General features: G+C 47.1%; 14 protein-coding genes across 14 annotated transcripts; 8 read left to right on the forward strand and 6 right to left on the reverse strand.

Moving 5' to 3' along the window:
* Window positions 1–118: 118 nt before the first annotated feature.
* LY89DRAFT_783263 (uncharacterized protein) lies at window positions 119–1917 on the reverse strand. The gene is made up of 4 exons (XM_018222662.1): window positions 1395–1917; window positions 1127–1347; window positions 873–933; window positions 119–724 (listed from the first exon to the last, which is right to left on the reverse strand). Exons 1-4 carry the CDS (start codon window positions 1852–1854, stop codon window positions 180–182), a joined length of 1287 nt encoding a protein of 428 aa, XP_018070388.1. The 5' UTR covers window positions 1855–1917; the 3' UTR covers window positions 119–179.
* A 321-nt stretch (window positions 1918–2238) lies between these two features.
* LY89DRAFT_685891 (glutathione S-transferase) lies at window positions 2239–3152 on the reverse strand. Its single transcript, XM_018215165.1, has 3 exons — window positions 3116–3152; window positions 2853–3029; window positions 2239–2786 (listed from the first exon to the last, which is right to left on the reverse strand). The coding sequence occupies exons 2-3, from the start codon at window positions 2979–2981 to the stop codon at window positions 2250–2252; spliced, it is 666 nt and encodes a 221-aa protein (XP_018070389.1). The 5' UTR covers window positions 2982–3029; window positions 3116–3152; the 3' UTR covers window positions 2239–2249.
* Window positions 3153–3416: 264 nt separating this feature from the next.
* On the forward strand, window positions 3417–4793 carry LY89DRAFT_697996 (uncharacterized protein; the record flags this gene model as incomplete). Its single annotated transcript, XM_018216946.1, has 2 exons — window positions 3417–3493; window positions 3581–4793. The coding sequence occupies 2 exons, from the start codon at window positions 3417–3419 to the stop codon at window positions 4791–4793; spliced, it is 1290 nt and encodes a 429-aa protein (XP_018070390.1).
* Window positions 4794–5034: 241 nt separating this feature from the next.
* Window positions 5035–5705, forward strand: LY89DRAFT_735180 (uncharacterized protein; the record flags this gene model as incomplete). Its single annotated transcript, XM_018219984.1, has 2 exons — window positions 5035–5327; window positions 5381–5705. The coding sequence occupies 2 exons, from the start codon at window positions 5035–5037 to the stop codon at window positions 5703–5705; spliced, it is 618 nt and encodes a 205-aa protein (XP_018070391.1).
* Window positions 5706–7088: 1383 nt separating this feature from the next.
* Window positions 7089–8053, forward strand: LY89DRAFT_559467 (uncharacterized protein; the record flags this gene model as incomplete). The annotated part of the gene is made up of 3 exons (XM_018208437.1): window positions 7089–7214; window positions 7405–7547; window positions 7627–8053. Coding segments are annotated over 3 exons (696 nt in total), but the record flags the coding sequence as incomplete, so codon positions are not given.
* A 1460-nt stretch (window positions 8054–9513) lies between these two features.
* On the forward strand, window positions 9514–10489 carry LY89DRAFT_587114 (uncharacterized protein; the record flags this gene model as incomplete). The annotated part of the gene is made up of 2 exons (XM_018209409.1): window positions 9514–9820; window positions 9855–10489. The coding sequence occupies 2 exons, from the start codon at window positions 9514–9516 to the stop codon at window positions 10487–10489; spliced, it is 942 nt and encodes a 313-aa protein (XP_018070393.1).
* Window positions 10490–11880: 1391 nt separating this feature from the next.
* LY89DRAFT_648163 (Dyp-type peroxidase) lies at window positions 11881–13859 on the forward strand. The gene is made up of 6 exons (XM_018211995.1): window positions 11881–12099; window positions 12147–12378; window positions 12434–12702; window positions 12757–13055; window positions 13112–13429; window positions 13483–13859. The coding sequence occupies exons 1-6, from the start codon at window positions 11969–11971 to the stop codon at window positions 13785–13787; spliced, it is 1554 nt and encodes a 517-aa protein (XP_018070394.1). The 5' UTR covers window positions 11881–11968; the 3' UTR covers window positions 13788–13859.
* Window positions 13789–14509, reverse strand: LY89DRAFT_101906 (uncharacterized protein). Its single transcript, XM_018205010.1, has 2 exons — window positions 14350–14509; window positions 13789–14292 (listed from the first exon to the last, which is right to left on the reverse strand). The coding sequence occupies exons 1-2, from the start codon at window positions 14448–14450 to the stop codon at window positions 13899–13901; spliced, it is 495 nt and encodes a 164-aa protein (XP_018070395.1). The 5' UTR covers window positions 14451–14509; the 3' UTR covers window positions 13789–13898.
* A 145-nt stretch (window positions 14510–14654) lies between these two features.
* Window positions 14655–16565, reverse strand: LY89DRAFT_708059 (aldehyde dehydrogenase). Its single transcript, XM_018217657.1, has 4 exons — window positions 16314–16565; window positions 16190–16260; window positions 15709–16139; window positions 14655–15616 (listed from the first exon to the last, which is right to left on the reverse strand). The coding sequence occupies exons 1-4, from the start codon at window positions 16316–16318 to the stop codon at window positions 14699–14701; spliced, it is 1425 nt and encodes a 474-aa protein (XP_018070396.1). The 5' UTR covers window positions 16319–16565; the 3' UTR covers window positions 14655–14698.
* Window positions 16566–16952: 387 nt separating this feature from the next.
* LY89DRAFT_648168 (uncharacterized protein) lies at window positions 16953–18699 on the reverse strand. The gene is made up of 5 exons (XM_018211996.1): window positions 18580–18699; window positions 18369–18527; window positions 18225–18319; window positions 18005–18167; window positions 16953–17951 (listed from the first exon to the last, which is right to left on the reverse strand). Exons 1-5 carry the CDS (start codon window positions 18589–18591, stop codon window positions 16968–16970), a joined length of 1413 nt encoding a protein of 470 aa, XP_018070397.1. The 5' UTR covers window positions 18592–18699; the 3' UTR covers window positions 16953–16967.
* Window positions 18700–19364: 665 nt separating this feature from the next.
* On the forward strand, window positions 19365–21354 carry LY89DRAFT_708061 (alcohol oxidase; the record flags this gene model as incomplete). The annotated part of the gene is made up of 6 exons (XM_018217658.1): window positions 19365–19395; window positions 19446–19868; window positions 19925–20574; window positions 20624–20716; window positions 20763–21112; window positions 21177–21354. The coding sequence occupies 6 exons, from the start codon at window positions 19365–19367 to the stop codon at window positions 21277–21279; spliced, it is 1650 nt and encodes a 549-aa protein (XP_018070398.1). The 3' UTR covers window positions 21280–21354.
* Window positions 21355–21499: 145 nt separating this feature from the next.
* LY89DRAFT_685896 (uncharacterized protein) lies at window positions 21500–24370 on the forward strand. Its single transcript, XM_018215166.1, has one exon. The coding sequence runs from the start codon at window positions 21675–21677 to the stop codon at window positions 23892–23894; it is 2220 nt and encodes a 739-aa protein (XP_018070399.1). The 5' UTR covers window positions 21500–21674; the 3' UTR covers window positions 23895–24370.
* Window positions 24366–25958, forward strand: LY89DRAFT_618811 (uncharacterized protein). Its single transcript, XM_018210851.1, has 2 exons — window positions 24366–24962; window positions 25034–25958. Exons 1-2 carry the CDS (start codon window positions 24866–24868, stop codon window positions 25681–25683), a joined length of 747 nt encoding a protein of 248 aa, XP_018070400.1. The 5' UTR covers window positions 24366–24865; the 3' UTR covers window positions 25684–25958.
* LY89DRAFT_101948 (uncharacterized protein) lies at window positions 25774–26478 on the reverse strand. Its single transcript, XM_018205011.1, has 2 exons — window positions 26148–26478; window positions 25774–26097 (listed from the first exon to the last, which is right to left on the reverse strand). Exons 1-2 carry the CDS (start codon window positions 26247–26249, stop codon window positions 25864–25866), a joined length of 336 nt encoding a protein of 111 aa, XP_018070401.1. The 5' UTR covers window positions 26250–26478; the 3' UTR covers window positions 25774–25863.
* Window positions 26479–26497: the final 19 nt, after the last annotated feature.

The following is a 26497-nucleotide window of genomic DNA, read 5'->3' on the forward strand; positions in this document are numbered from 1 at the left end:
CAAGAACGCTCATATATCTGTTCTTTCCTTTACTGATGTATTATTGTCTATAAAACCATTCATAACCAGACAATGATTTCATCGAATTTTCATTCTCAGACATTTTGCAAACTTCTGAATCCGAACGGTTCGTCTGACATTCATTCTGCAAGAATGTACATACACATTGCCAGTTAGTCTTATCTACAGCATAGCCATTGCCCTTCATCTTCCTGTGACTTGATGGCATCAAAGGCAATCTTCGGTAAAGATTTGAGGTCCTTCATCCGTTCCTCCAGAGCTGCAATGCCTACCTCAAGATCTCGCATCTTCTCCTCCGTCGCATATTTCGATCCATCATTCCGAAACCAACTCAGATCCCTCATCTTTCGCTCAATCCCGTTCTGAATATGCTTCTCCCAAGCCTTTTCGAGGGCAGAATCTTCGCTATTGACACCTTCTGCCTCTTCCACAGCCTCTTGCTTTTGTATTGCAACCCATTCCAGGTTTCTTCGCCACGCTTGTAAGTGTTGTTCCATTGTTGCAATCTCTTCTGGAGTTCTGGTCACATCTTCGTCTTTGCTCTGTAGTGTCTTTTCGATGTGCTTTTGGAGCTTAAGGCTTTGTTTCTCCAGATCTTGGACCTCGGTCATTAGTTTCGTAGCTTCTCTTCTGATTCGGTTGAACTCCTTCCATCTTCTGCTCGCAGCATCGAAGCCCTTGGCATCCAATTCTCCAGGCCATCCTATCCATAGCTCAGATCAGCATGTGCAACTACTTCGAACAATGAAAGACTCAATTTCTAACGTGAGGGCAACGTGAAGGCACTTTCAACGAAGAACAGCAAACTCTTGCAGGGAGTAGAAGATCAACTGGCGGGAATAAAGACTTACCATACGTCTCAAATAATAATTTGAGATCAACGTACTCTTCTTTAGCACTTTTCTCGAAGATCTGTCTCCAAGTCAGCGGCGTTTTTCATAGTTGGATCACTCGAACATCAAAGAGATTGCGGAGAAGACTTTCGGATATTTCAGATAACTTTTTAGATGAGATAGTTTCCTCCACCTCGGGATGATCCATGACAAGATGAACGAAATTGCTCAAGAAGCTGAGATGATTCGATGTAGAAATAAGAACAACATACCCTTGGTCCATAAGTGTTAAATGGTATCCATTCTAAAGTCATCAGACGGTTGGTGTAGTCGGCGAAAAGATCCTTAGCCGGTCTGCTGGGAAAGTGCTCAATCCGGTTCTTGTTGACGGGGTGTTCATGTTCCAGAGCTGTACTCCAGCCAAATTTGCCATAGAAGTAAGGATCAGCATTTCCACCTCCGGCACCACCTTGCCAGATTGTGGTTATATGGCCTGGTACAATTAGCGCCAATCCCACCAATTGAGTTAAGAAAACTCACCGTTTCTAGTATCGAAATACATGATACTCCCATGATTTCCACACTCGTTCAGTACCAAGACCCATGGCATCACATACTTTCCATTCTCTTCCTCGTAGTCACCTTGCGGACACGCGAAGTCTGGGTCTCGTGACTGCTCCAGAACCCTATTCTTCCTGAAATCGGCAAAGCTTCCACCTAAAATGAACTCGTCCTCATTGTGTAAGCCCTCGACATACGGTAGGACCTGCAACAATTCGATGACTTGAGGCTCTAGACCCAGAGATTGAGCGAAAGCAACGTCGATTGGGGGATCGTGAGGTGGATACTTGATCAAGTCTGGAGAGAAGTATCGCATGCGGGCCATGAGTTCGTAGTACTCTGACAGGAGACGAGCGATTTGGCGAGGATCAAATGGCTCCTGAGGGGAATTGGAATCTGAGATGCCCAATTGCGATGCATGAGAGGATAGGTCGTCCATAGTGAAAGTGGATGTAATAACCGTGTCTCCCGTTGGTCTCTTGACTTGTACCACTAAGTAAGTTGTATGATACTAAAAGTATTTGCGAAAGTGTGAAATCCGACACACTTTGCATCACTCGGTTATTTTAGCGTTGGTACAAATGACTAAGTATTTACGTACTACAGGTCAAATGATAATTACCTATTGCCTGAAAAGGGGTTCGTTTTGCTTTTAAGAAGGACTATTTTGTTAAGGCGAGGAGAAGCAGATAGTTTCCACGACTTCCGCATATTACGGAAGTCCTAGCTAATGATACAGGAAAATGTTACATTTGTAAAAGTGGGGATAGCAGTGATTTCCTACTTTCAATGTATTTCTTCTAAGTAGATTTATTACTATACCAGCTTCTCATCCTATCTGCCAGCAGCAAGCGCAGCTTCCTTGTCAGCGGCCATCAACTTCTGTATGGCTGGTCGATTCAAGCAGCGGTCCCACCAAGCCTTTACAGCTTCGCGACTGATGACCTCTTTGTACCCGCATGCGAAAAGTCTTTGTATCAGTGGAATGTAGTAAATGTCCACGAGAGTGAAGTCGTTTCCGGCCATATAGTCTTTCTGTTGCAGGTGACGTTCTGCAATGTCGAAAAAGATCTCGATGGACCGCAGCGCCTCTATGACAACAGCGTCATTGGGAGGCAGCCCCATGAGCCTCTTGACGAATTTCTCGAATGCGATTCTACCTGCAGGCTCTGCGAAGTAGAGCATTTCTGCCGTCTGCGCCTGGTCGAACAGCGCCGCAGCTTCGACCTCAGAGGCAGGGGGTAGAAGTGAAAAGCCGTACTTCGTTGCAAGGTATTTGCAAATCACGCGACTCTCGCAGAGCGTGAACCCCTCAGCAGTAGTTATTGCGGGCACTTTACCCCAGGGGTGACGTTTCTTGTGCTCTTCTGACTACGGTGCAACGGTGTTAGCTGAGTTCCCACATCGCCATGTAAATTAGTGAAACGGGGTACCAACCTTTTGCTCTCCCTTTTGAAGGTTGAGAGTAACGATTTCATAGTCTGTAAAGCCCCCTTCAGCGAGAGTCAGGCGGACACGATCGGTGTTGGTCGAGCCGCGAGCCCCATACAGAGTAAAAGCTGGCATTTTCGAGCTGGAAAGTACTTTCGACGCGAATGAGGGGCTATTTGTGAGCTTCGACATTGGGTGAGCGACGACTCATTTTTTGAGGGCCAATTCCATGATATATATACTTATAAGTCGAAGACATTTCAACGTACCTATACGGACATGTCTATGCCTCTATTGAGACAATTGAGACAATTGCGACTCGGAATGTAGCTAGCAGTGTTCCATGATTGGTGGGTTCGCTGTTTCTGCCCAATTGGGCTAGTGCGGACGCCAGCTTCTCGGACTCGGTTCATACTATCTCCGTATTCCAAACAAAGTCCAACGCCTTCTTCGCAGTTCCGGGGATAAATCATACTGCGCCTTTTGATTTGTCTGCTCGGATTTCATACTTATTACGATTTTTCCTCTTCTCTGAAGCGTGTTGCGGGACATGCATGAATGTCTACAACGATGGCCGGAAGCGTTTTCGCCCGCAAAGAGAAGATCGCATCTAGACCCAAGGTGAAAACTGGCTGTACAACCTGCAGGTGAGTTATAGAGGACACCACTCATCTACATATTCAGGCCATAGATAGGACCTCAGCTCTATAGAAGTTGTGCTCACTCGCTAGTAGGGTTAGAAAGGTCAAATGCGACGAGAAGAAGCCATTTTGTCAGAAGTGTATCAACACCGGCCGTACTTGCGACGGCTACCAGTCCCCCTTTAAATATTTCATCAGTCAACGCATCATTAGAGCTCCAAATGACGGCATAAAGTCGAACGATGTTTTACCACCTATCCGGCCCACCTTCCTTGGGATTGCTCCTCAGGACATCGACCTTCTTAGCCGTTATTTCTCAACCAAAACCTTGTTCGAGGTGAAGCTAGGCTATAACGAAGAAGCCAGGCAAGTCCTCCTGGCCAGCTTGACTGATTCGCCCTTACGACACGCAGTCTTGTCTCTCAAAGCTCTTCGGGAAGATCTCGAAACGTCCGGAGACGGCCCAGAGTCTGTCGTACAGCAGACCTCAAGCTTTCAATACGGCCTCCAACAATACAATATAGCATTAAGGAGTCTTGCGTTTAACCTGTCATCTCCAAGCTCTAGCGGGTTGAAGTCGGCATTGCTTTGCTGTCAAGTCTTCATCAGCATTGAGCAAGTGCAGAAGAATCATGGTGCAATGGCCCAGCATATCATTCGAGGGCTAAGGATCATGCATGAGTACCGGGCAAGGCCAACTTTTGTCACCCCGAACAAACTAGTCCCAGCATATCATAGGCAACTGCCTTCCCTGGACATTTTCATCATCAAATTGTTTGCTGCACCATGTAAATTTGCAGAACCTCCAGCAACAGCCACAGTAAACGGGACCACGTTATCTGCGGGTTTGATCTCACTGCTTCAACAGCCTCTTGGATCTCACGGCCTCCGCACGATTGCGCCTGACATGCGAACAAAACTTACAAGTATCGCTACCTTGACGATTGAATTCCTCAGCAAGGTGTCACAAGTCGATACGACGGACACCGCTCTTCGCCTGCTATTAGAGAAAGCAACTTTGCTAAAATCCTTAGAATCGTGGCTCAATGATCTTGAAATAGTTCTGACGACGATCGAATATCCTGCTTCTGAGCCTCTCTCGGTGGCTTTCTTGCGCCTCTTTCATCTGGTACTGAAAATTGTTCTCTTGGGGGCATTAGAATCCTCACCAGATCTTTATGACAGACTGCGGCCCGAGAATGATCGATTCCAAAACATAGCCAACAACGTGGGTGAAAGAGTGAAGGCTTATATAAGGTGTATTGGGACCAGTAGTGGTCGAGGAGAGCGCTCCACACTGCGCTGATCAGCGTGCGTGCTAAGCTGGCATACTAATTTCAATTGCAGTATAGAGACCGAACAAACCAATCAGCGGCTGACTTTGTCTCGGGGCTGGCTGGCCTCATCGATCATGGTTGTCTTCTCTAATGGATTGGTCAACCTTATATATAGATACAGCCTCGTTGCCCTTTTGTAACGAAGCCCCTTCGTCCTTCCAAAAGCTCAAAGAAGCAAACACTCAACGGCACCCGTCATCATCGAGAGTTATGCATTTCCTCCTCCTCGGCGCCAGTGGACGGACAGGCCAGCATGTCGTGTCTGAGTTACTATCTCCGGGTCATACAGCGGTAGCCCTCGTGCGTACCTCTAGCAGCCTCGCTCCTCGACCCGGCCTTACCGTCGTCACTGGCTCGCCACTATCGAAGTCCGACATACGCAACGCTTTCCTCGCGACTTCTCCTCTGTCACCTTCTGCAACCATCATCACATTAAACACAGTCCGCAAGTTAGACAGCCCTTTCGCAGCTCAGATCTCACCTCCTCGCTTCCTAGCCGACTCGTGCGCCAATCTCTGCGAGGTTCTGGAGCAAGCTGGCTGTCATCGCGTCATAGTGTCGGGAACTCATGGGATAACCTACCGTGGTTGAGTAAGGTATTCTTGGGGTGGACCAACGTCAAGTATGCGCTCGAGGATCACGACCTTGTAGATAAGGAGATTCGGTTGACGAATATGGATTGGACTCTTGTGAGGGCTGTACGGCTGCGATTCGACGATCAGAAGCTGGCTGACGCAAAAACGGAGGTGAAATTGTTGGGTAGTAAAGGCGAGGGGATGAGCTTTTTTGACAGTGTGAGTGTTGCTAGTATGGCGAGTTTCCTGGTCAATGTTGCCGTCAAAGGTCTCTTCATCCGAAACGCTGTGGTTATGGCAGGTTGACCGCAGAGCAACATAAGACGGCTTGACGAAATAATTAGATCTTCTTGAAATTCCTTCAAACAGAAACTACACGTTTAATGTCAATGTTCACACCACGCTTCGGGCTCCTGCTTCATATGCAACGCTGACGAGTAAAATGCCCGCAAAGAGTAATAGATGTGACGAGCCCGCTGTCGATCCATCAATGACAGCTGTTCTGATTCCGAATTTTGCATTTCGTTGGTGTACTTGCAGTCCTATAAATGAATACTCTTTCATAGAAACTTTTCACTGAGAATAAAGAGAGTTTGGGCCTCGAGATCTCTTGGGTACCTACCTATGTACTTAAATGACGAAGGGCGAACGAGGATGGTGGTAGTCGAGCAGTCGGAGTTACCTCACAACTATTGACAAGACATTGTGGCAGGGCTAGCTCTTTTTGGTCCTTTTGGCGCTGACCGGCACGTGTGGTTGAGGAGGAGGCCAGCCCGGGAACGCTAGTCTTCCCTAGCACTATACTCAACTGGGTCTAGTTTATCATGTGACGCTTCCCATATATTGTGGTCGCGCACTCTTAGAATAACAACAACTCTTCTCCCACTCTTAGTTTTTACAGTGATATGCTTTCGAATGCTTTTTATGATGTTTTAAACCTATTCTACTACTGCGAATAGTGGTCTGCTTCGCGCAGTGCCTACTTGTTGTTGTTTTGGTTGTTTTCGCGTACTGCTGGTTCATGTTCTTACCCCCTCTACAACATCCTCTTATCAAATTAATTGGGTTCCTCTCAACTCAAGACTACTTTTCATCTTCATGTTCGATTTCATATACATATTACAAGTTTGAGACGAATGTTCTCATAGAACGACCCATTTCAAGGCGTACGTAAATAGCGAGTGGCGGCGCGGGGAAATGAAGCTTGTTTCTGGTTAAATGGAAATGGTTCCGAATGGAAATTAAATGCCTTTTCGAACAGATCACCACGCCTCCAGAGATTTCATCACGGCAAAAAGCAGTCAGCCAAACAAGAGAGGTTATCATATTAACCTCGCTTATAACCCTTCTGTATCGGGGGTGGATAAATGGAGCATCTGCCCCCGAATGTCGGATGGCGGCCGAGTTCCCACCGGAGCCGCCCCTAACCCACCCCCAGTCTACCTCCAACGCTAAGAACGTAACAACAACTTAATATATTCACGACGAACTACGGCATTCTGGACGCATCTCCCGATAGAGGACCGCAGACAAAGAAAATGATCATGCGGAAGTACACTCATACATCCATTTCGGGCCCGGAAACCGAAACGGACATGGGCTCTGGATTAACATATATAAACACTTGTACCTTTCCAGCTTCGTGAGTCTTTGTTTGCTTTTACGGTCATCAATCTTTCCGCCATGGGATTCCGCCAAATCGCTCTGCTCGCCGCCCTTGCGGTTCTCCCAACCTCCCTGGCGCAGATAAGCGCCAATTTTGACAATGGATGGGATCAAACTTTATGGCCCATCTATGCGCCTGACTGCAACCAGGTATGTTTTTTAATGCCAAAATGTCATTTCTTGCAGGAGAGCTCGGGATCTAGGACTTGCACCAAAGCCTATCCTGAGATACCACACATTTATTTACCCGGGTTTTTGTCTCCTAAGTCTCAACACAGCTCTCAGTAGCAGCGATGTTCTCTTCAGGATCAAATATACACTCGCTAACTTTAATATTTAGGGTGGCACAGTCACTCTTGATACCACCACTGGACATAGTGGAACTAGTTCCATGAAGGTTACAAGTCCTGGCGGCTATTGTGGACACATTTTCTTTGGCACTACAGCAGTCCCTACCGGTGATGTTTATGTTCGAGTTTGGCTGTAAGTTCCCGTACCGTACTCTTGATCTCAAGAATCAAAGACACTCAAAAATTCAATGCTAACAGCCATCGTCTTTTAGGAAAGCCACCAATGCCCTTACCGCCAACCACGTTTCTTTCATTACTATGCCCGATTCGGCTCAAGGTACTGGCAAGCACCTTCGAATTGGCGGCCAAGATCAAGTCCTGATGTACAATCGCGAGAGCGACGACGCTACTCTTCCCGACATGTCTCCACAAGGCACTGCAACCTCTGAAGCGCTTCCCACCGGTGCTTGGGAATGCTTTGAGTATCATCTAGGAACTGATGGCAGCATCGAAACTTGGTTGAATAGTGCGGCCATTCCAGGACTTACTACCAAGGGTAATGCAAACGACAACGGATGGGCGAAGAGTACTATCATCCCGAAGGTTACAGGTGTCTATTTTGGATGGGAGTCGTATGGTGGTGATGTCAACACTTTCTGGTACGACGATATCTCCGTCCAGTCAACTCGTGTTGGATGTGGTGCTACTAGTTCGAATTCTTCATCTCCTTCATCACCGGCTTCCACTGCGCCAGCTGCTACGAGTGCGGCTCCTAGCACTTTGGTAACAATGACAACCTCCAGCGCTGCAGCGGCAACTTCATCAGCTGCCGGCACAGTGGCACTCTATGGACAGTGCGGGGGCATTGGCTGGACTGGTGCAACTGCCTGCGTGAGCGGTGCAACTTGTAAGGCAAGCGGAGACTACTATAGTCAATGTGTGCCGTCGTAAGAGGGCTCGAACGGTTAACTAGTGTCGGCGCTGCTGGGAAGGAGCTAAGAATTCGTGCGACACTATTGGTGAGTGCAGTTGTAAATACGATCTGGGGATTTGTACATACTTTTCATTTTCATGTATATACATTCATTCATCTATGAACCTCCATTCTTGATTTTGTTCTCCAATTTACCGTAATTGAAGGATACGATCGGTGAACAGTAACAGTTCGGGGAGAATTGCAGCTTCATTTTTCCAACTTTTGATAGAGCAAACGTTTCGTGCAATCGAGGCATAGTAGCAAATCTGAGGCCGTCCTGCGGGCCAGTGCTCATTAAAGTATAGACAATGCTGTACATTGAGTTTGACAAGAAGGTGAACGTGTTGTCCAATCAGGAAATGCCTGTTGGATTGGGACTATCCTTGTCCATCTCTCATTATAGTATGGACGATGTAGAGGATCTGTTAAGCATAAATCGCAGTCTGCTCTTCCCTGAGAGAGTTAATATTATGACCGTCCACCTGCATTTCGAGCGCGGCTGGAGAGATAGCCAGTAGCCAGGTACTTTCTGAATGGGGTATGCAAGATGCTCGCTTATTTTAGCGTCAATTAAGGGGGGTCAAGATTTTCGATCGACGTTCTGTTTGCTCGTTCCATTATTGGTTCATCTAGCATGTGTGGTCTTGCACCAGGAGCTGCTGCCAATGAGTATGGTACGAAGCCGCAGACGAGTCATCTCTGCCTGGCCAAAATCAGATACAACATGCAAACCTTTGGGGCAGCTAAGCGAGTTGAACCCGCTTGGCCTCTAGTAATGCTTGCTAGGCTTAAAGGAGTAACCAAGATGCTATCCACTCCGACTGTGAAATGATGCTCTGCCTCTTTGCCGCATTTCAAAAGTGTTGTAATTGTTGTCATTGGTCCTCTATTTGGTATGCTCGATGTAGTGGTGGAGGATATCAAAATAAACGATGATCATCCAACGTCACGTATATGATGAGATTAATCTTGCCATATATTCTCTCTTTTCTGATCTTCCTCTAGATCATAAAAGACAGCATTCCAATTTGAAAGACCCTCGCCCTTTGTCCTTTAGTTTCCATCTTCAAGCTTTCTTTTGTCGACTGCTTGCCTTGTCCACGCTTCCCAACATCGCCAATATACACCAGAGCACAGTCTCAAAACACGGACATTTCTTTGTGGAAAGTTTTTAAACAAGATTATGAGGATCACATACCGCGAGGCGATCGCAATCGCGCAGGTCATCTTCTTTGTCCCTGCACTTGTCGGGGGCATCTTCTTAGCCATACGACTTGGATTCTCCAAAAGCTCAGGTTGGGTTCTTCTGATCACCTTCTCTCTCCTCCGTTTGATCGGTGCAGTTCGGGAGATTATCGGTACTCAACACCCTTCAAAGTCCGTCATTACGGGAGCTATCGTCTGTATTTCCATTGGTATCTCGCCATTGACTCTCATTTGTCTTGGATTACTGGCAAGAGTGTACGTTGCCCCTTCTCTGATGCATGGCCGTCTCTAATAATTTTCATAATCAATCTGCTGGAGTTATTCTTCCACGCCTGATTTTTCAGCTCATCAGCACGGTTTCTTTAGCCGCTCTCATCTTGGGTATCTATGGTGGGATTCAACTTGCAGATCAAACGGGAGCTACGAATTACACTCATCTCAACTCCTACAGCAAGGCAGCCGTTATCATATTTACCGTTATTTTCGTTGTTGTGTGCCTCATGTTCCTGGTCTTGGCCACGAAAGTGTCACACGTACCTGATGGAGAGAAGAGACTCCTCGTCGCGGTTACATTATCGTTACCTTTCCTTGTCATACGATATACATACGCACTTCTGGCCGACTTCGCACAAGACACTCGCTTCAATTCTTTCTTCGGCAACGCAACATACTATCTTTGCATGGCTGTTTTGACAGAATTTGTGGTCATTTTTATCTGCGAGATTGCAGGGTTCACTCTGCGCGTAATTCCCAAAGAAGAACGAAACCTTGAAGCGGTGGAGATGATACGTGGTCATGTCCCCGTCGACTCGAATGACTTGTCTAGGAGTGATGCCCTGCTAGAAGATGGTGGGCAACGAACAAGAAAGCCACAGAGAAAATTCAAGGGGCCACTCTCCTGGTTGTTCTTCCAAGCTAAAGATGCTATTGCTGCACATAGGGACGCGAAGTAGGAGCACAGTCTCTGCATGTATGGTTATGGGACCGAACCTTTGGACCTGTTGGACGACACTTTTGGTTTTAACTTCTATACTTTGTGCAGATGATTCTGTTAATGAGATATTCTTTTGTATCGTTATAAGTACTTGCGATCAGCTAGAATCGCAAGAATCGCAACCTGTTTCAAGTCTCGGAGTGGCTAGCATCTATCTTTTAAAGATAAGCGAAGGAGGTGCAGCTCTGATTTCTCCCCAGCTGATCCTCCAACGACCAAGCGGCACGGCAGATTACCGTCAAATGATCATAAATTCTAATACGCCTGATGGATAGTATGAGCTGAAAAGTTTCAGCCTCAAGGCCAACATAACTTGTGTGCCGATTGTGATGCGTGGTATTCATGACTCTCCTCGGTGGGCAAAGTCCGTGATATTACTCACCTCGGTTTACCTCAAACATGGCTTAACACCAAGAGCTCGTATAATACAGTGAGTTGGTAAGACTGGTGCTTGCTTCTTCCCTATTTTTCTAACCCTTAGGAAAGAGGTATCAACTCTTCCCTGCATTACATTGGGCTTGCTTATGGCCATCTTCAGGCTGAGTTGCTGCATACATATTGCTCGAGAAAGATCTACATGCCGTTTGCGTGGTATCCATGGCGAGAGATGGCGTTGCGGCAAGTAATGTCAGCTTTGTGTTACCACACGTTTGTTTCCTTCAATTTATCGTCCCGAATCAACCAATCAAAGCACTCGGGGCATCGGATAGGGCTGATTGTCAGAACCCTCTTCCACATCACGCCTTCGCTGACATTCAGCTCCAGCCTCGTTGATATCTGTTGAGCAAATGAACGTCGTCTCATCGCATCTTTCCCGTTTCCAACAAGCTGATCGTGACATTTTCGCGCTCTGTACTACAGACCTATTTTTGTTATTGGCTGATTTGATCGCAAGTCTGCACTTGTTCCCGTTTGATGTGAAGTGATGAAAGTTTCAGTTCTCTTCGTGGCTTGCGCAAGAAGCATAACGTGTGGTCATGAGCTGTGCAATATGTGAAGAGAGCTCGAGAGGCTTTTTGGAGAGCTCGACGTCAATGCCTATCTGTCAAATATCCCCTGGAGAGGCGTGGAATTAGTCAGTGTACGATAAGTGAGGCAAAAGTCAATCTATCTCGTATTGCAGCTGAGATCTTTTCGTTCTTACCAGGAAACAGTTGCCTTGCAATTGCTGACAGAGAGGCTTTGCGCCATTTTGTCAGCTGCTCTGTTCTTAGAGGCCAATATCTGGCTATTAGCCATCTTCGCTATCGTCTATCTACAGTGCTGGGCCAACGGATGACACTGTCAGGAGTTCCTTAAAGTGTCCCGTTGCTGCTTCGATCGCGTTCTGTTTTACTTCACAGGTTTTCTCCATAATCTACTTCCCGAATCTATATTTCTCCTTGTGAAATTGTTAAAGCAAGCAAAACTTGTGTGATAAGTCTCGTCTCATCACAAAATGTCTTCCTCTTTGTCTGCGGTTGCACCTCTTCCTCCTGTGGAAACTACCACATCAGCCTCTCCTACTACATCGGCTACCGCCATTACCCTACCTCCCGTTGATCTCCACAACATTCAAGGCGATATCTTGTGAGTAGTCTCAATGCCAATGTTTCAAATGAAGCTAAGTGTCGTAGGCCTGGTCTACCAAAAAAGTTCGAAGCATACTGGTTCTTGCAAATCCGCGATGATCGAGTCAAAGAGTTCCGATGCAATCTATATAAACTTCTTCCTCTTATCACCTCCGCGGCTCAGGCTATGAGAGACCAAGATCAAATTGATCACTGGAAGAGGTCTTCGCCTCCTGAAGGGCAGCTACTCAAACTAAGTGGTGTCAATATTTCATTCTCCCATAAGGGGCTCGTCAAAGTATACTACTTCGCCTTCCAGACTCATGATGTGTATCGTACTAATGTTTCAACAGATGGGTATCGCTGATCCTGTTAATGACACGACCACTGACCCATTCCAAACTGGAATGTTCAACGACATCGCTAATCTCGATGATCAAGTTGAGAAATGGCTTCCTGATTTCAAACAAGAGATCCATTGCTTGATATTCATCACTGGTGAAAGTCTAGCTACAGTCCACGAAAGATATGCTGAGCTTAAGTGGATTCTTGATCCCACCATTAATGAAGTCAAGCTCACAGTTGGCAATGCTCGCCCGGGAAAGGAATTTGGCCATGAACAGTTTGTCATCCTACATATCTTTTCATAGAAGTATACGTTATTGACTTGTCGCAGCTTCGGCTACCTCGACGGAGTTTCTCAGCCAAATATCGAAGGCATCGACAAAAGTGCTGATCCCAACCCCGTTCAAGCACCAATTCCACAAGGATTGATTCTCACTGGAAGGCCTGGTGATGAGTCATCCAGCGGCACTCCGACACCTCGTCCCGCTTGGGCTTTGGATGGAAGCTTCATGGCTTTTCGCTATCTTTCCCAGAACGTGCCCGAGTTCCAAGCATTCGTCGATGCCAACAATCCCCCAAACGCTCCCAAGGACCTCCTAGGTGCCCGTCTTGTTGGCAGATGGAAGAGTGGTAAGTTTCTATTCTCCTCAACTCTTAATGATTCAACGACAAGCTGACCGCCGCAGGTGCGCCCGTCGACATTACTCCCCTCCACGATAATCCTACTCTCGGCGCCGACCCCGCCAAGAACAATCATTTCCTCTTCGACCCTACCTCCCAAGACCGCTGCCCTTTCGCAGCACACATCCGCAAAACCAATCCTCGCGGTGACTTCACCGATCCAACCATATCCCAGAAACGACGCATTCTTCGCCGTGGAATCCCATTCGGACCCGAGGTCTCCCCAATTGAGAAGCAGAACAACAAGACTATTCTTGATCGTGGCCTCTTGTTCAAGTGCTATCAAAGCCAAATTGCTGTTGGATTCCAATTTCTGCAGAAGAGTCAGTCTACTATCCTTCCTAAAATGCGCACTGTGGCTAACTGTGTTTCATAGCTTGGGCAAATAACCCCAACTTTCTCGCGCGCAAGAATGTGACTGTCCCAGGCTTCGATGCTATCATCGGCCAAGCAGCAAATGGAGGTCCACGTGCTATGGATATCAACGGTGATACCAATAACCCGAACAGCTTCAAGCTGCCGGTCGAGTGGGTCATCAGCAAAGGCGGAGAATACTTCTTCTTGCCGAGCATTTCTGCTCTGAGGGAGGAGTTTGCTTTGAAGCCTGTGCTGAACGGGTATGGAACTTACAATGGCAATGGAGTCCACAACGGAAATGGGCATGAAGAGCTCCTAATTTGAGTCCTGTACCGGATTCCCTTGAGACGTACGATGTCACCTTTCTTCAGGGTCAACCGAGATGGTCTTTGTTTCGAGCCAGTATTTCTGCTTCAATATCAATATGATTTCGACTCAAAGTCTTTTAGTGACATGATCCTGCTGGCTTCGGCATCTCTGCATCCACGACTCCACTTTTATCTTCCTCATCCTCTTCCTCGTCTTCAGGATTCCTATCGGTCTTCTCTTGATTCCCCGATCCACTATATCGTTTTTCTGTACACTCTTCGTTTTTCCACTTTCCGGCTTGTTCTTCTTCTTCTTCCTTCTCCTCTCCACCCTACCTAGATCTTCTAACAAATATTCGTATCTGGTTTCAACATTCGACCTTCTCTCATCCTCTTCTATTTCTTTCTGCACCAAAATCACAACTGCACAAATGAGTTTCAGAATCTTCAATATAACCAGAACAAAGAAGAAAATTCTGTCGGAGTCGGTACTTGGCCAGTCAGGATCGTCGTAACAATATCTGTACGTTTTGATGTAAGTAATTTCACCCAAAGATGAGAGGAGGGCCAATACGTACCTTTCCATTTCGGGATTATTGTCGTAGAGCAGGAAGTGCAGAGTTGAATTATACGGGCTGCAGCGGCAGCGATGACTGCAGGTATTGCAATGCTGTGGCATTTTGAAATGTTGTTGTGATGGGAGTGATGGATAAATTTTTTGGAGGAATTGAGTAGATGTGTTGTCATACCGGCACTTGTCGAAATGACACCTTGCGAAAAGGGTCGGAATAGACTAAGTCACACTTTATGTATAGTGTACCATTTTTCCAGCACATTGATGAAGATAAGTTACGGGCCGTGCCGCGACTAGCAAGACCCTTTTCTGGGCTGGTGTTTTGCACTCAATTGCTAGTAACTGTTTTTCATTCATCCACCAATACCTGGACATTTGAAATAAATACTCCTCACTTCCAAAAAGTGATCCATACTCTCTAATAAGCTCTCTCTCCCAGTTCCACTCCCTTTCCATCCGCCAAACGGCAAATCCCAGCACCCAGTCGGTGCAGCACAATTCACGCCCACCATCCCACTTTCCAACTTTTTGCTCACTCTCAATGCTCGCTCGAGATCCTTGGTATATAGACAGGCATAAAGCCCAAATTCGGTATGGTTGGCTTTGGCGATGACTTCGGCTTCCGTAGAGAATGTGTTAATGACCACTACTGGCCCGAAGATCACTTCTTTCATAATCCGGGAAGATTCGTCGGCATTGAGGAAGATGGTGGGATGGATAAGAAGAGATTTTGTTTCGCCGTTAGTCTTGGCTTCTTCGCCGCCGAGAGCCAACTTCCCCCCACTTTCCTTCCCAGCGTCGATATACTTGTTCACAGCCTCAAATTGCACTTTGTCGGCTTGGGGGCCGTGATTGATTTCTCCTTTTGTAGGATCACCCATCTTTCTCGCGCTCGCTAGCTTCTTGAAGACCTCGACGAATTTCTCTGTTGCAGTATCCTGGACGTATATCCTGCTATTCGCCATGCATGTCTGTCCACTGTTCCAGAAGATAGAATTCTCTGTATCTTTTGCCGCTTGTTCTAGGTCTGCATCATCGAATATCAGGGCTGGGCCTTTCCCGCCTAATTCGAAGACCACTTTCTTGAGATTCGAGTTTGCAGATGCGATCTGAATAGCTCTTCCGGTTCGAGTGCTCCCAGTAAAAGAGATCGCTCTAATCGACATGTGAGAAGAAATGGCAGAACCAGAGATATGTCCGTGTCCTGAGAGGACGTTGATTACACCTGGTGGAAACCCGCATTCTTTGATCCATTGAGAGACTTTCCATGACTGTAGCTCATGTCAGCTCACACTCCATCTTGAAATTAACATGCAGTCCGGAGCAAGGTTATGATCATGAAAGATGAATAGATTCCACTCACTGTCAAGGGCGCTTTCTCACTGCTCTTCAACACGACACAATTTCCCGCCGCAACAGCAGGCGCAACCTTCTTACTGAAAAACACCAGTGGAGCGTTCCATGGGATTATAATCCCCACGACCCCAAACGGTTGTCTCAGACTCATATTTATAAATCCTGGTGTATTCAAACTCGTGTGTCCTTGCGCATATGCCGCCTCCCCAAAATAATTGAAATGCACGGCAGCATAATCTGCGTCGAAGAACGATGATACGGGACGACCCATGGAGATCGCGTCTAGTTCGGCAAGTTCTGGGGTGGACGAGAGGATCTTTTCGGCCATTTTCTTGAGAGGTTTGCCGCGTTGAATGGGAGAAAGAGATGACCAGGAAGGGAACGCTGCGAGGGCAGCTGAGACGGCCGTGTCGACATCTTCAACAGATGCTTCTGCAACTTTTGACGGTTAGCCAGACACGAGACATTGAGGGGAAGCTGGAAGATACCTTTGGCTACAACTTCACCAGTATTGAGGGGAGTAGAGGTCAAATGTTTCCCCAGTAGATGCTGGAACGAACTGTCCGTTGGTGAGTTGACAACGTGGCGATCACTAGATGAATCACCACATACCTCATTGTTGATGAACAACTGTGTCTCAATTGGCGCCATCTCTCAACTCAAAGCTCGATTAGAGCTGTATGCAAGAAAAGACCCATGATGCTTCCAGAAACTCATATAGAGTTTCGTTACACATGACGCAGCAACAGCTCACCTAGCCTTGGCTAGATTTGTGATCAGCCTCGTCCCCCACTTTGGATCGCACACATGTTGTCGAATGCAGAACGGCTGTAAGCAAGCGACGGCATCTTTGATGTTGTGAAGTGAAGAAAGGGTCTGTGGTCTTATCTTCGTTAGCGCTTTCAGGGGAGCTGCGGTACTTAGGGACCAGGGCAGCGCATCGGAGTTCCGCCGGCAATTTCCAGGCTGTCTGCAGGCGCCTGGAGCTGGGCCTGGAGCCATGGTGGGGCATGTTTTAGTGCCTCGGCAATTACAATTCCAGAACTCTCCAGTGAGGCATGGGGTTGTCAGATCCTGAGCTTAATTTTCTTGAATTTCTAAAGAGACTAAGTGGACGAGAAGAGTTCGTGATAAGATTACATGTGGTTTATTTGAGGGAATAAATTCAAAGTGAGGTGGCAAGAAGGACCACTCAATGGATATATAATTCAATGTATTTGAAGTGAAATAAGTATAATTATGAATATCTATGTCGACAAATTTAGGTCAAGCAAGATCCTTAGTTTCAACAGACCCCACCATCTTCGAGTCGTCTACGTCGCTCTTTTCACTCGTCCTCTCCACGCCCTCGACAACCACGGTCCCATCGACATCGAAATTGACCTGCACACCAAGTCCTGGTGGTGGACTCAATTTGCAGAACAAAAAGTACAAAGTCGCCGAGACAGCATATCCAAAGAAGAAACTAATCTGATAGAATCTCCTCCAAGTGATTGCGACTTCAATCCCAGACACTGCATTCACAAAACCTGGTAGAGCAGGCCACATCCCAAGAAAGTATGCAACGAATGCTCGCCAGTTGACTCCGCCCGTGAACCAGTAGATCCCGCCTGGTTTGTAGAGTTCGGGAATATTCCACTTCGTCTTTCGGATCAGCCAGAAGTCGACAATCAAGATCGCTGCTGCTGGAGACATGAAGACCCCGAAACTGCTGAGGACAGTTATGAATGTCGTTGCTTGAGTTAAGAATCTCCACGGTTGAGCGAGAACACCGAGAATGCTGAAAATGATGGCTCCGCGACGCTGTGAGACGTATTTTGGGACAAGCATGGCCACGTCCATTCCCGAAGACACGCAGTTCTGTGTATAGTTTACGAACACGGTGACAGAAAGAAGGCCAACACCTGCGAAGAAGGTGCCAGCTCTGCAAGTTGCAGTGTAGTTCATTGCTTGCACGGACTGGAGCATGATGAGAGGGTTCCATTGGACTTCGCCGTATCGTTCGGCCAATGCAGAAGTCGAGATAATTCCAATGAGGGCAGTGAGGATGACCGTCACGGCGAGGGTGATGATGGCAGGTGTAGATGTGTGTCTTTTCTTCCCGTATCGCGTCCAGTCTGAAACTCGATCAGTGCCTCCAGTATACGTCCCCGCGACGGAAGTGATGCCTTGGATGACGCGGAAACCTGCTTCTGCCTTGCTGAGTTTGAGAGATGAGGTTATTAAGTTTCCGGGGCTCCCTCCATTTTCCTGGGTAGAAGTCAATACGCTTCAAGTACACCGTCCTAAGACAGATAACTTACATGAACAGCCCAGGCCATAATTCCTAGCAGTGTCGCTGTTGCAATGACGACTTGGACCTCCAAGAGTTTTTGGATCTTGTAGGCGGGGATGAAGTAGATGATGGGAAAGTAAAGTATGATGAAGAGAACGAATCCTATCAACCCAGGAGTTGTAATGCCCGCACTTCGTTGAGTTAGTAAAGGTGAGAGCTAAGCAGCACAGCGCTGAGAGTGTTTTTACCTTTCAGGTAAGGTGTTCTTCATATGTAAAAAGCCTGGCGAGAGGGAGTTCAAGATGATCACGAACGCTTGACCTCCAAAATACATCTGTGTTCCCTGTTCCTATCCATTAGCATTGATCTTCGACGATTTGAGTTTTACTTACGTAGAAGACGAACGATTGAAAGACGTTGAGCATAACACAGAAGTACGATCCCCATAATCCGAAAGCTGCACGTGCAAGCATACCATATCCCAGGTGATGCTTTGCACCAGGAGTCCCATTTAAGTAAGCATTGATGCTGGCAAGAAACATCCCCACTGTCTGTTGAAGTCGCTTAGTGTAATTCAAGATTTAGTGTAGGCCAGAGACATACCACAGATGCCATTGCTTGACCAGCTGTGAGACCGATGCCAATTAGACTGCTGCCAATTGTCCATGAAGATAAGCAGACTCCACAGGTTCCTATTCTTGGTCAGTAACTTTTCGTCTTGTGTGGGGTCAACTTACCCCAATAGCTGACAAAAGCATAGACGCCATATGTACGCTTGTCGTGAGGAATTGGATACACGTCCCTGTTACCCCATCGACTGGTCTCAATTGCTTCATACTCGTCGTCGGTGGGCTTGATCTCTAACTTTCTCGCAAAGCTAGAGAATGACATCTTGTCAAATTTTCTGTCGATGAATTCCAAATGCATGAAAATATCAAGGGGAGCACATCATCCTTAAGACTTCCTTGCGGTACCTGTTCTGTAATTGATATCAAAACCATTGGGCTGTTGACGGTGGCGTTCGAGCCTGTGGAATTGCTTCTCGATAAGAACTTGTCCTTTGGCACGACTCGGTACCAGAAAGCAGAAAGCTGAGTGGATCGCAAAGTGTTAATTGGTTGTCGTTGAACTCGAACATCCGACAGGGGTTGCGGATAGCTGTTAGCCGACGCATTTGGCATGCTCCCGATGATAACGGTCCACGATTTCCTGATCCAGAACATTGCATTTAAGGTTCGAGATAGATCACCAAAGAGATAGTATGCCTGCGGCTGCATGCTCGAGTAGCGGTGCCAGTTGCGAAACTAGGATAATTCCTTTCTTGCTCTTTTCTATGCTCCTCCTCTTGACCGCAGACCGTTCGCCACGTGACGGCAACCCCTGTTAAGATGGATGCATACGATTTCGTTGTCGTTGGTGGTATTTATCGATTTCCAGGTCTCCAAAGTTTTGCTGAAATTTCATGCTAGCTGGTGCATCTGGCGCCGTTGTTGCTTCACGTCTAGCCAAATCATCGTCGAGGCCATCCGTTCTTCTTCTCGAAGCCGGTGGATCCAATGATAGTATTCAACATCTGCCTGCTACAGAGAGATTCAATGTAGCCTTCAGTCCGGACTCCCCACTGAATTGGAACTACAAGACTGTGCTTCAGACTCAGTTGAACGGACAAGAAATTGACTATTCTCGAGGTAAAGGTCTTGGAGGCAGTACCGCAATCAACTTCTGCGGATGGGTTGTTGGGCCAAGAGATGACTATGATGAATGGGCGGAGTTGGTGGAAGACAAAAGCTTCTGTTGGCAGAATGCAAAAAGTTGCCTTGGCAGAATCGGGCATCTTCACTCTGAGATCCCGCAACCAAAACTTAGCAAATATGTTTGCGCAAGACCAGAAGGTACAGATCTCAACGTGAATGCTATTGAAAGAGGTTGGATGCTAACGGTAGTGAAGACCACAGCACGGCTGGACCATTACATCTGACCTATGGCGACTCTTGGGTTTCCGATCTTGAAGACATATTCATGGCTGCTGAGCAAGCAGGGTTGAAGTCTAATTCTGACGTAAATTCTGGCAATCCAATTGGGATGGGAATGGGAAGTGTCTGCATCTACAAAGGACAGAGGTTGACTTCCTCGATTGCATACCTGTCAGATCCCCCAATGAATCTGAGAATTCTGTCTGATGCCGGAGTTGCTTCTGTTCTGCTTGACGGCAAGAGAGCCGTAGGTGTAGAGACTCTAGACAGCCGCAGATTTTATGCCAGAAGAGAAGTGATTTTGTCTGCTGGCGCTCTGAACACACCGCAGATACTTATGCTCTCTGGTATTGGACCACGAGAAGAATTGGAGAAGCACGGAATCAAGCTACAGCATGATCTGCCTCAATTAGGTAGGAACCTACAGGACCACTGTTTTTCTTCCGTCGGTATTGTGATGGAAGAAGATGGAAGATCCCCGCATGAAGGGAAAAAACAGAGCCCTACGCCAATGGGTTGGGCGAAGCTCGATTCTGTTTTTGCATCGAAGGAGTATAAGGCACTGCCTCGACAGCAGCAAGACTTCTTGCCAGCACCTACAGTGCCCAGTATGGAAATAGCAACAGTACGGATCAGAATCCTTTTTGTGCTAGAAGAGGCTAACAGAAATACAGCATATTCCTCCGACGTTTTTGAACCATACTATTTCACCTGGGACTACCTTCCTTGGTGCAATGTGTTTGGTCATGAACCCACAGAGTCGCGGGGTAATCATCCTCATCTCTATCCAAACCAAGATCTGACTCAGTGTAGACCGTAACACTACAGTCACCAGACCCGAAGAAAGCACCATTGATTGATCCAAGATTCATGACACACGAGTATGATCGCAGAGTAATGATAGAAGGAGTGCGGCAGGTCCAACGTATACTAGCAGCGCCAGTATTTGCATCCAGGATCGTTCATAGACTTGGACCAAAAGACGACTCGGAAGAAGGAATTTGGGAGCACATTCGTTGCAATACTGGCAGCTCATGGCATATGTCTTGCACTGCTAGAATGGGCACTGACGCTAACTCTGCATGCGTTGATTCGAACTTTCGAGTTTTCGGTCTTGCTGGTTTGCGCCTTGTCGATTTGAGCATTTGTCCGTTCGTTCCAAAGTGAGTTTACCATTCTCGCTCTCGAGATCAAAGGGATACTTCATCAGACACTGACTTCGTGCAGCAACCACACTCAATCGACCGCATATGTGGTAGGGGAGATCGCTGCTGAAAAAATGATTGCGGAATATGATCTGGATGAAACATTGCCGTATGCCATGCTGTAGATATATCAAGCGGTCTATTTGATGACACGGTCAAGACGAATTCGACTGTCAATGAACACGGTGCTGAGCTTTACGATTGTCCAGCTCTGTGATGCATTTTTGAGACAGGTGGAAGTCCGAAAGAATGGGGGACGTCGGGATATTGACCAGATCGGGTCTAGTGCAATCAAGGCTTATCTGGACTTTCCTCCAACTCCACCTCTCCCACCTTACCAACCTGCTGGTATCTTGCCCTCGTGCATTGACAATCTTATCGTCCATATAAGAGATCCTGGAGACGTCCTTGGCAGATATCATCATGCCGTTCCTCATCTTGAAATTCTGTCTGCAGGATATCTCGCAAGACCTTACTTGGCCTCCATAGAAACCCACTGAACAAGCAACGACCCTCGAGCATGGAAACGCATAGTCGACGACGTGTACCGTTGGACAAGCGAAAGAGGACGGAGACGAGCTGCGACAAATGCAAATCGCGAAAGCAGAAATGCGATCGAATACATGGACAAACACAATGCCGATACTGCGAACTACATGGGATAGAGTGTACTAGCACTCAGCCGCGGAAGAAGCGTGTATATGGAAACGTTGAAGGATTGGGAACCAGACTTGCTCTTTTAGAGTCACTGGTCAAGGGTCTTCTGCCAGAGGCAAACCTGTCCAGTAACGACGAGATGCAGCAGCTGGGAAAGTCCTTAGGAATTCCCCTTCCGCCTCTCGAAGACAATACAATCAACGCACAAAAGAACAAAGAGGAAGAAGAGATCACCCTCCCCCTACTACCTGATCAGCAAGGTCAGGTCCAATATATTGGACCTGCGAGTTCGTTTGGCTTTCATCTCAAGCTTCGAAGGCTTATTGGCAATTACACCGACTTCCAGTTCTCCATGTTTGGTAAGAATGCCGCCGATCCAGACATTACCTTGGCTTTCCCAAATGCCTCTGGAGCAGCCTATGAAAAGGATCCCGGGGGCCAGAGAACTTTAAGCAACGCATCAAGCGATTGTGGTTCCCCTTCAGAAGCAATGCGTGAGATCGACCCCACTACATTGGAATCTCTGATTGATTCTTACTTCGACGTCGTTCATTCGGATTTTCCGGTCCTCCACGATGCCTCGTTTCGAGAGACGTATGAGCTTTGGACTGTTTCGGACGCGACATCTGCTGCCAATCCGGTATGGTTATGCGGCCTGTTTTGTGTTCTCCTTCTCGCACGTCGCGTGGCATCAGTTAGTATTCCACAAGAAGCTGAACGACACTGGTGGCGATACGTGCAGACTCTTCTTCCCACTGTATTTTTTGCCTCAAACATCTTTGCTGTGCAGGCACTTCTTCTTGCTGCACTTCATCTCCACAATACCAGTCACCGTGACGCTTGCTGGAATTTGACTGGAACTGCTGTTCGGATTGCCCACGCAATTGGATTGCATCGTGACGACGTGAAACATGCCCAAAGTCCTTTAGGCAGAGAGCTAAGGAAGCAATTGTGGTGGACTCTTTACGCATTCGAGCAGATGCAGGTCTCTTCATACGATCGACCGAGTGTTATCGAGCACAATGTCAGCCTTGTCAGTTGTCCCAACGAAAGAATTGTGGGCGTCGCTGGACATTGCCCACAAGATTACATGAAGTGGTCCCAAAAGTTGGTTATCCTCTTCGGAACAGCATGCAGAGTCCTGAACACTGTCGGCAACAACCATAACATTCCAGATGATGCATACAGTAGACCTCTTTCTCCTGCTGCTGGAGTCCTTCGCGATCTCATCAAATGGCAGAAGGAACTTCCTTCCCATTTACGATTAGATGTTACTGATTCTCTCGCGCCATCTTCACGGAGACCCATCCTCCTATTACATGCTCAATTCCATTATACCGTGTTACTCATGTCGAGATCAACTCTACTTCGGCGTGCCACAGTCCTGTCAACCAACATCGATGACCCTCCGTCGGAGGCATTACTTGTCATTTCCAAGACCTGCATCGATTCCGGTCGAGCGCTAGGCCGACTTCTACTGAAGCTGGATTCAATCAATAAATTCAACGCCTTTACTTGGTGGGATATTTTCTACACCGTTGCATCCGCGTTGATCCTCGTTTTGGACATCAGTTGCTCTGCGAAGCAGAATCGCTTGTCCTCTGGGGCAGCATCCAAAGACATTCTGCAAAAACTAGCATGTCTAATGTCAAGGCAGCTTCGGGACTGGAATGTTCCGGGCTCGATGGCGAAATGGGCAACTATTGTAGTCGACGTGAATGCGACTGCTGAAGAGCTGATGACTACGCCTACAATGCAACGTAGCGCTCGTCTCCAGGATGTTCTAGCACCTGCAGCTATAGGATCAATTGAACCTATTCAACATATACCCCAACACGAATCAGATCAAACGATTGGCATCAATGATACAGGTCTCGCGATTCCGTTTCCGTACTCAAGTCCCACTGATGGATTCTCGTACGAGACTCCCGCTCCAGGCCGAGAAGAGGCTCAACAATTCTGGGCTGAACTATCTTTTATGGACGATCTCAATGAGCAATCACAAGATTGGAGTTGGGATGACATTGATGCGATTCTCAGAGGATCTGAGCAACAGAATGACACGCGGCGCCATATACCTTGACCAATATGAATATGAATCATTTCCTGGTCCAACCCTTATATCTTATCCGCTACTTTGATTTTACTTCACTTGACTCTCGTTAGATCCTCAGAGAACCGCATCAGAGGTTTCTTATATTTGTAGCGCGACTGGTATGGAAACCATGAGTCTGCTTTCACTGCTCCGTCGTATACCATCTTGTCTTGTCAAAATACATGTTTGTAGTCTTTCTGAACATCCAACGCTTCACCAGGCGCAAGTGCAGCTGGTTTCCCATCTATTCTTTGGTTGTGTGGTTAAGATGTACATCACAAACAACATCAATGGAAAGCTGAAGACAGTGGTTCCAGGTCCTACGCTAAATCCGACAGGATACTTTAGTGCCTGCCTAGTAATGAAAATATCAGAGGAGACAAAGTTGGCACAGTTCCCAACCCAAGCTATATAGCAGTACCAAATGATTTATGCGCATGTCCTCTGAGGTTCGTAGTCAGTAGCCCAATGTACAACAGCATTGCTCTGTATGTTCAAAATGATATCAAGAACTGGGCGAAATATTGGATACTCGGCGGCTGAACTTACTTCGGATGTATTATCCAGCCCACAATCGAGCAAGAAATGGCAGGAAGGATGAATGGCCAGCGCTTGTTGAGCCTTCCGCTTGCAATGTCAACAACCAAGGACGAGTGCCTGATAAGAGCTTTCGGTATCTCAAGCATAGCCTTGGCCTAGGATTGCCGCGCTTGCATGCTCCCGTGGCCCACATTTGGCTGGCATCCCACTTTTGTATATCTTCAACAACTTCGGTTCCAACCAGAATTACAAGTGACTTTCGAATAATCCATAAATATCATGCAATGATTTGCACTATCCGTTTAGCGCCGCATTGTTCGGATTCGAATCCGAACCCGTTGTAGTTGAACCTCACCTTCATTTCTGATGGTTCGAGCTTTGCCAGCAACAAGTTTCAGCATTCAGACTTTCATGCAAACATGGTCGGACACTTAGCGAATCGTGCCCAGTTCGGGCTTATCCTGCCTTCTACAAACACCAGTGTGGAAGCTGAGTTCAATCGAATGCTCGTACCCGGTATGTGTGACTCTTTTTCCCAATCGTACCACAAACATCGCAGATATCAAGTCACTAACATGCCAGCTTAGGCGTCTCATGGCACAGCGGTCGAATATTTGCCGCAAACCCAGATCTGAGCAGCAGCGAAGCAATGGTCTCCTTCCTCGAAGAACTTCGAGTCCAAATCAAAACAGCAGTCCAGTCCGTCTGCCACGCCAAAGTTGACTACCTCGTGATGGGGATGTCTGCCGAGACATTTTGGGGTGGCAAAGATGGCGCAGCGGAATTTGTGAAATTCATGGGAGAACTATCTGGCGGGTTAGGCATCACGACTGGAGCTGCTGCTTGCGAAGCTGTCATAAAAGCTTATGGTGTGAAGAAGATTGGGATTATTACGCCGTATCAGCCAGTTGGCGATCAACAGGTCGTCGATTTCTTTGAGCAGATTGGATGTGAGGTTAAAGCTATTCATGGGCTGAAATGTGCGACTGCAACTAGTATTGCAGATGTGACTGGGGAAGAGATCAAAGATTCGTTCAGAAAAGTGGATTCTGAGGATGTAGAGCTGTTGATTCAGGCCGGGACGAATTTGCTTGCTGGGAAGGCAGCTGCTGAGCTGGAGAAAGAGTTGGGAAAGCCGGTGATTGCTATCAACACAGCAACTGTCTGGCATGCTTATAGGAATAACGGGATTATGGATAAGTTTGAGGGATGGGGAAGTCTATTGAGTGAGCATTAGGTGGTAAATCATGTATCAGGTATCGCGCATATCACGCGGATTGCGCGGATTGGTCGTGCCGTTTGGCCCGTGATTCTTCAATAGCAAGTGCTCGATGTACCCAGGTCGGCATGCCCTCCTCACTATGGAACTTTACAAAATCCATAACATGGAACCAAGAGCTGTTCTTGATGTGTCGTTTTAGCTTATCTCCCAACTCACACCTGATGTGAAATAACAAGTCATCAACCCCTCCACAGACGCATTCTCCTTCAAAAACTTCTTGTACTCCAAATGCCCCTCACACTTCTTCTCATAATACTCCATGTCATCCTTACTCTTGAATACTGACTTCGTTACAAAAGTATAGCCTTGTTCTTTGACATGGCCTTGTGCTAGACCTGCGGCCATGGAAAGGATATATGGTTCTCCATCCTTCGGGAATTGTGAGCTTTGATTTGTCTTGAATGGACAGAAACGTTTACCTTCTTCTGATTCTTGGTAAATGTCTCAAAGCCTTTCAACGCGATGTCTAGATATTGCTCTGGGATCTTGATCATAGTCACACGAGTGATTTCCGTCGTCATGTTTGTAATGGTGCTTGATCGCACTCAAGAAAGAGCAAAGTTGATTCGACAAAAATTGACCAAGATTGGTTCTCCCGAGTGTGAAATTTACCCCGATTGCCAAGCCCTGGCTGACAATTTGCTCGGCGATAGGCGTGGCAAGCAGTGTGTACGTGGTCTAATGCAGTATTGGATGCCCTTGCAACACTCTAGATTTGCGAAAAGTATCTTCAGTCTCCGTCGTCGACGCCTCTTCAGCTTCGCACACG

Source organism: Mollisia scopiformis (assembly GCF_001500285.1).
Source record: "Mollisia scopiformis unplaced genomic scaffold LY89scaffold_14, whole genome shotgun sequence".
Classification (NCBI taxonomy): domain Eukaryota; kingdom Fungi; phylum Ascomycota; class Leotiomycetes; order Helotiales; family Mollisiaceae; genus Mollisia; species Mollisia scopiformis.

What these genes read in the sequence shown, in the direction of transcription:
- LY89DRAFT_648163 (XM_018211995.1), top strand. Translation starts at nt 11,969, where the DNA reads ATGTCTTCCTCTTTGTCTGCGGTTGCACCTCTTCCTCCTGTGGAAACT. An exon ending in AACATTCAAGGCGATATCTT is followed by an intron (nt 12,100 to 12,146) that starts GTGAGTAGTCTC and finishes TAAGTGTCGTAG; the next exon opens with GCCTGGTCTACCAAAAAAGT. An exon ending in CCCATAAGGGGCTCGTCAAA is followed by an intron (nt 12,379 to 12,433) that starts GTATACTACTTC and finishes ATGTTTCAACAG; the next exon opens with ATGGGTATCGCTGATCCTGT.
- LY89DRAFT_101948 (XM_018205011.1), bottom strand. Translation starts at nt 26,249, where the DNA reads ATGACGACGGAAATCACTCGTGTGACTATGATCAAGATCCCAGAGCAA. An exon ending in TTACCAAGAATCAGAAGAAG is followed by an intron (nt 26,098 to 26,147) that starts GTAAACGTTTCT and finishes CAATTCCCGAAG; the next exon opens with GATGGAGAACCATATATCCT.
- LY89DRAFT_685891 (XM_018215165.1), bottom strand. Translation starts at nt 2,981, where the DNA reads ATGCCAGCTTTTACTCTGTATGGGGCTCGCGGCTCGACCAACACCGAT. An exon ending in TTCAAAAGGGAGAGCAAAAG is followed by an intron (nt 2,787 to 2,852) that starts GTTGGTACCCCG and finishes GTTGCACCGTAG; the next exon opens with TCAGAAGAGCACAAGAAACG.
- LY89DRAFT_648168 (XM_018211996.1), bottom strand. An exon ending in TTCAATCGTTCGTCTTCTAC is followed by an intron (nt 18,320 to 18,368) that starts GTAAGTAAAACT and finishes GGATAGGAACAG; the next exon opens with GGAACACAGATGTATTTTGG. An exon ending in AAGAACACCTTACCTGAAAG is followed by an intron (nt 18,168 to 18,224) that starts GTAAAAACACTC and finishes AACTCAACGAAG; the next exon opens with TGCGGGCATTACAACTCCTG.
- LY89DRAFT_101906 (XM_018205010.1), bottom strand. Translation starts at nt 14,450, where the DNA reads ATGCCACAGCATTGCAATACCTGCAGTCATCGCTGCCGCTGCAGCCCG. An exon ending in AATAATCCCGAAATGGAAAG is followed by an intron (nt 14,293 to 14,349) that starts GTACGTATTGGC and finishes CAAAACGTACAG; the next exon opens with ATATTGTTACGACGATCCTG.
- LY89DRAFT_685896 (XM_018215166.1), top strand. Translation starts at nt 21,675, where the DNA reads ATGGAAACGCATAGTCGACGACGTGTACCGTTGGACAAGCGAAAGAGG.
- LY89DRAFT_708059 (XM_018217657.1), bottom strand. An exon ending in TGGTGAAGTTGTAGCCAAAG is followed by an intron (nt 16,140 to 16,189) that starts GTATCTTCCAGC and finishes AACCGTCAAAAG; the next exon opens with TTGCAGAAGCATCTGTTGAA. An exon ending in GTGAGAAAGCGCCCTTGACA is followed by an intron (nt 15,617 to 15,708) that starts GTGAGTGGAATC and finishes CATGAGCTACAG; the next exon opens with TCATGGAAAGTCTCTCAATG.
- LY89DRAFT_783263 (XM_018222662.1), bottom strand. Translation starts at nt 1,854, where the DNA reads ATGGACGACCTATCCTCTCATGCATCGCAATTGGGCATCTCAGATTCC. An exon ending in GTATTTCGATACTAGAAACG is followed by an intron (nt 1,348 to 1,394) that starts GTGAGTTTTCTT and finishes TAATTGTACCAG; the next exon opens with GCCATATAACCACAATCTGG. An exon ending in TTAACACTTATGGACCAAGG is followed by an intron (nt 934 to 1,126) that starts GTATGTTGTTCT and finishes ACTTGGAGACAG; the next exon opens with ATCTTCGAGAAAAGTGCTAA.
- LY89DRAFT_618811 (XM_018210851.1), top strand. Translation starts at nt 24,866, where the DNA reads ATGGTCGGACACTTAGCGAATCGTGCCCAGTTCGGGCTTATCCTGCCT. An exon ending in CAATCGAATGCTCGTACCCG is followed by an intron (nt 24,963 to 25,033) that starts GTATGTGTGACT and finishes ATGCCAGCTTAG; the next exon opens with GCGTCTCATGGCACAGCGGT.